We start from the raw sequence: 5000 nt of genomic DNA on the forward strand, positions 1-5000 counted from the left end.
TCTCCTTTTAAAAATGTGTGGCAGAATTTTGGTGCTCATTAAAGGGAGGCTTGTAATAGCTCTGGCTGCGACTGAGCATAGTGCAGACAGGTTCTGTGTATATTCCTCCATGTAACTCTGCCAGTGCACCCCATCCTGACCTATAGCACTTTGCTATTTTAGTCCTGGGCTGCTTTTGAGAGAGACTGACAAGAGTGCCAAGTCATATAGAGGTTAATTGATACGGGTAAATGTCCACTAGAATTTTTGTTGAAACTCTCTCGCTTCTTTCCTCTAATGGTGTGTTATCTTTTGCTTTGCAGAGACCAAATCTGTTTGGAAAAATAATAGTACATTTTGACCCACTTCAGTATTTATTCCAGGGTGTTAGTAGAATATATCATCCCCTGTTTACCTCTTTTAAAACATGCTGTACTGTTCGTATTGTTCAGTTATCAATAATACGTTCATTCCAGTCTGCTTTATAATGCTGTGTGTAGTTTGTAATTTGACTCCTGACTTCCTAATATTGCAAATATAATGAGAAAATCCTGCTTCTTTCAAGAACTGAATAAAAAGTAGAATAATGAAATAAGTTGCATGTGTATTGCACAGTCTACTTTACACTTTCAAACCAGTAAATCAGCTCTTTAGCAACATTTTCCAGTCCTCCAAGATATTTTCTCCCCTTAAAAAAAATAAAAAAAAGGAAGTGGGGTTTTTTTTCAGTAATAAATCAGGTTAACATGGGATTGGTAAAGGATACAGACAAGAGAAAAGATTAGGAGTTTACCGATGAAGTATGAGTATCGACCAACACAGTTTGTGCATAACTTCAAAGGCATGACAAAGAAAAAAAAGGGGAAAAAAAAAACCCACCACTTTGGAATGATTCCCAGCCTTCTGGAGGAAAGAATGTATGTCTGTCTTGGCACATTGCAGCGTATTGGACCCTAAAACTGCAGCAACTTTATACAGAGAAAAGTTATTTTAGAGGTTTTTAAAAATGCATTAGACCTAGTTTTTCTTTCACTACATTGCCTGTACATGCATGATAAATAAAGCAAGCCTACTTCACAGGAAAAAAGATCAGAAAAAAAAATTCCTAAAACAGTTTTTACACCCTTTATGTTTCCATAAAATAACTTTTCTCCAAAATGCACAGCACAAGTAACCACATGACGTCAATGTATGGTATAAGGGCTGTGCATATCTCCTGAGTTTCTGAAGATCACTGTGTTAACTCTCAAGAAACATGCAAGTCTCCCAGGTTACCGTGTAATCATTTTGAAATTACATTATACTGGACTTTCTTCTCCCACACTGCATACTGCTTTTACATTTAAAGTTCCTCGGGGCAAGAACTGTGTCTGTATCTATTTTGTAAGGTGTTATGCAAACATACGGTGTTGTAATAACTAATAAATAATCATGAGTAGGCAGTAACCTCAAACACAGGCCAGGAGATTTTTTATACCTATACCATTGCTTATTGCCGTATGCTATACGTGTGCACGCATAGGTGAGCATACATGCACGTGGGAACACCGTGGTGTGTACTGGTGATAATGGTGATGACGGATGGGTAAAATCTGTCTCCAGTCCTTCTTCTGGCAATTTTGTGCCTAATTAACTGAAGACATTAGACCATTATGTTAACAGACCACACACCATCATGCCTGTGTCACTGAGGGAATAAAATTCTTCTGAATCAGAATTTCAGAAAATAAATGAATGGTACATTCTCAGCAGTTACCTAGTTTTTAAACTGATTATGCATTTTTCCATCAACAGAGGGAATTAAGTCCTTTGAAAACAAATAAATTGCAGGTTTTATAACAGCTAAAGTAAATGTGGTGTCCTTAGTGATGCTTTAATTTAGCAGAAACAACCAAGGAAGTTACATCTCTACTCAAACAATTTTATATTAAAAGAATGAAAAAAATCTTCCATAATTATTTATATGTCTTCTACAGCCATGCCTCTTACAAGGACAGCAGAACCTGTTGCATTTTACTCATCTGCAAACCCTGTTATTGAGTCCTAAAACTGTGGACTCATGATCTAAATAAAAAGAGACAAATTTTACTGAAAGTGAAATGCAGACCCTCTATTTTTCCTGTTTCTGACAAACACATTTTTTTTCACATAGATTACCAATCAAATAACATCACAGTTCTCTGATTCATTCTGCTAAAACAGAAAAAGGAGAAGATGTATTTCTTCCATGGTACAGATAACTTTGCTCCTGTTACTGTGAGACCATCTGTGACTGTGGTCTCTGCAAAGCTTACCCCTCATGCCTACAGTGGAAATAGCCAGTAAATTCACATTCAAAGGCCGAACTCCATTGCTCCTATTTCTTCTCTAGCCTGATCCTTACATTTTTTTTTTCTCAGTGGAGCAGCAAACCCAGTATTCAAGCTCCAAAAGGGACTTGTTTGATCCTGGATGAGAGAGAAAATAAACTGAAACCACGGTCCTTTAAAAAACACTATTAAATGGGTTTTGTAAAGTTGTACTCAATTGAAACGTATGAGGGACAGCCACTTGGGTCTGAGCTGTATTTCAGTTATGGACAGCCACTCACGGAGATCCTCTGTCCCTGTTGCAGAATGTCCTTTTGTTTTGCTAAACAGGCATCCAGAGCCTGGATCCCTCTGTCCTGGTTTAACCCCAGTTGGCAGCTAAGGACCACACAGCCACTTGCTCAGCCCCCTGCAGTGGCATGGGGGCGAGAATCAGACGGGTAAAAGTTAGAAAACTCATGGGTTAAGGTAAAGACAGTTTAATAAGAAAAGGGAAAGCCACACACACAAGCAAAGCAAAACAAGAAATTAATTTACTGCTTCCGATGAGCAGGCCGGTGTTCAGCCAGCTCCAGGACACCAGGGCGCCATCATGTGTAATGGTTACTTGGGAAGACAAATACCATTACTCTGAATGTACCTCCCATCCTTCTTATATGCTGAGCATGATGTCACATGGTGTGGAATATCCCTTTGGTCAGTTGGGGTCAGCTGTCCCAGCTGTGTCCCCTCCCAGTTCCTTGTGCACCCCTCACCTGCTCTCTGCTGGGGTGGTGTGAGAAGCAGGAAAGGCCTTGACTCTGTGTAAGCACAGCTCAGCAGTAACTAAAAAATCTCTGTGTTATCAACATTGTTTACAGCACAAATCCAGAACACAGCCCCATACTAGCTACTATGTAGAAAATAGTACTATGTACTTCCTCAAATCTCTGCCATCATCTTCAGAGGCTGCTTCTGCAAACTGCAGCTTTGTTTTGAGCAAGGAGGAATGGATGTCCTGTTGGTTTTGCTTCAAGATTTAAGAAGACCAGATAGAGAAATCTTAACAAAGTCCACAGTAATTCATAGTAGTTCAAGCACCCTAAAAGCAATTACTTATTTTGAAGAATCATTTGAAAGGTGATTCTCTGTTCATCTGCACCAGCAACAGGGAGTGGGGTTCAATGACTCTACCACATATTGATATCCAGTTACATTGGCTTTAAGATGGTTTATGTGATCTGGGACATCCAGCAGTGATCACTGAGAAAGTCTGTAGAATTACGTAAAATAATCGGTTTCGTTATTTTGTATCGTATCTAAGGCATGCTCTGTCTAGATCTTTTTGCATAACTCCCATTGCATCTAATGGAAGCCATATGTACCAGAGAGAGAGATCAACTCATAAAAAATTTTCCTGATCTTAACCGTGTCTTATTAGTGTTTTCTTTCTTCTCTAGGCACCTTAACAATGAACATGCGTTGGATGACAGAAGCACTGCTCAGTGTCGGGTGCAAATGCAAGTGGTTCAGCAGTTAGAAATACAGGTTTGTTACATGGATGTTTTATCCTATTACTTATTTACTATCAACCTAAACTAAATTGAAAACAGTTGTCTTAGTGACTCTGGCTTAAAGCTGCATGTCTCTTGCACGAAATTTGTAGATACTCATGAAAAATGTTTTTGTTTTTACTTTAAGATTTTTCACATTATAAATTATGCAATAATTATCTAACATCAGCGTGGTCTACAGTATTTTGCTTGAACTAAGACCCTAATGCCATTCATCATGAATGAAAACTGCAGTCCCTGGAGCAGAGACTGAATCCAAGCCATCTTCAGCTCTTGAAATGCTGGGTCAGGACCCCTCTTCCTTCTTCCCCTTCTGACCCAGTGCTTATCTATACCATTCTGCGGGACAAAGGAGTAGCAGATCCTCTCTCCACCCAAAATTACTCCCAGCCTGTTGGTGGGCATTTTTTTGTGAGCAGAAGGTGTAATGTCAGACCCTCTCAGGGAGGTCCCCAGGGAATCCTGTAGCTGGGACTGCAGTGCTGGGGTGACCTGGTCAGGCTCTAACCCTTTGAGGTCACTGCACGAGTGCTCCCTTCAGCTTAGGGAAGGTGTGCCCACTAGTGCTGGGGTCCGCCAGTGTTGGGACCACACTCACCAGGCTACAGAGGCTGGGCACAGACTTTGGCTGCCCAGAAGGACCACTTGGAACCCCGCACTGTGTGGTCTCTGTACGGGAGCAGAAGGATGGAATTTCTCAGGGGTCCCATCCCCTCTTGGGAAGGTGCAGAGCCCAAGGGACACAGCGAGAGACTGAGATTTTTGTCCCCATTTGTTTCCATATCTGGGGAAAGAAGGATAAACACCTTGCAGCTTTCTCATCTTTTAGCATATCATTGTTCTCATGCACGTAGGAATACTTGTTCTTCTTTCAGCTAAAGCAAACTGTTTGGATCTTTTGTATTTTAATCCTGGAAACCCAAAGAAATGAGAGGAGTGTACAGTAATATCATTTACTGTCATTTCCCTTAAAATGAAAGCTTTATAAACCCAGGCAAAGCTTCAGATTCTTTTGTAAGATTTACAGGACAGTGTTACCTTAATTTATTTGATAGGAATTCATGTCACGGCAAACAGCACTTCCCTAAAATGTCACATATATAATATGAATCCTAAGAAGAAACCTTTTCCACACCCCTTGCTTCAAATGTTCTTAAAT

At 40.2% G+C, this 5000-nt stretch overlaps 1 protein-coding gene across 31 annotated transcripts in view; it reads left to right on the forward strand.

The window, feature by feature from the left end:
* The window catches only part of FOXP2 (forkhead box P2), a 422851-nt gene that overhangs the window by 375396 nt on the left and 42455 nt on the right, over window positions 1-5000 (forward strand). For all 31 annotated transcript variants that reach the window (XM_065048743.1, XM_065048749.1, XM_065048750.1 and 28 more), the window contains one exon: window positions 3728-3815. In XM_065048743.1, the coding sequence (XP_064904815.1) occupies window positions 3728-3815 (88 nt within the window). The remainder of the gene's footprint in view (window positions 1-3727; window positions 3816-5000) is intronic.

This window comes from Columba livia, chromosome 1 (assembly GCF_036013475.1).
Source record: "Columba livia isolate bColLiv1 breed racing homer chromosome 1, bColLiv1.pat.W.v2, whole genome shotgun sequence".
NCBI classification, from domain to species: Eukaryota; Metazoa; Chordata; class Aves; order Columbiformes; family Columbidae; genus Columba; species Columba livia.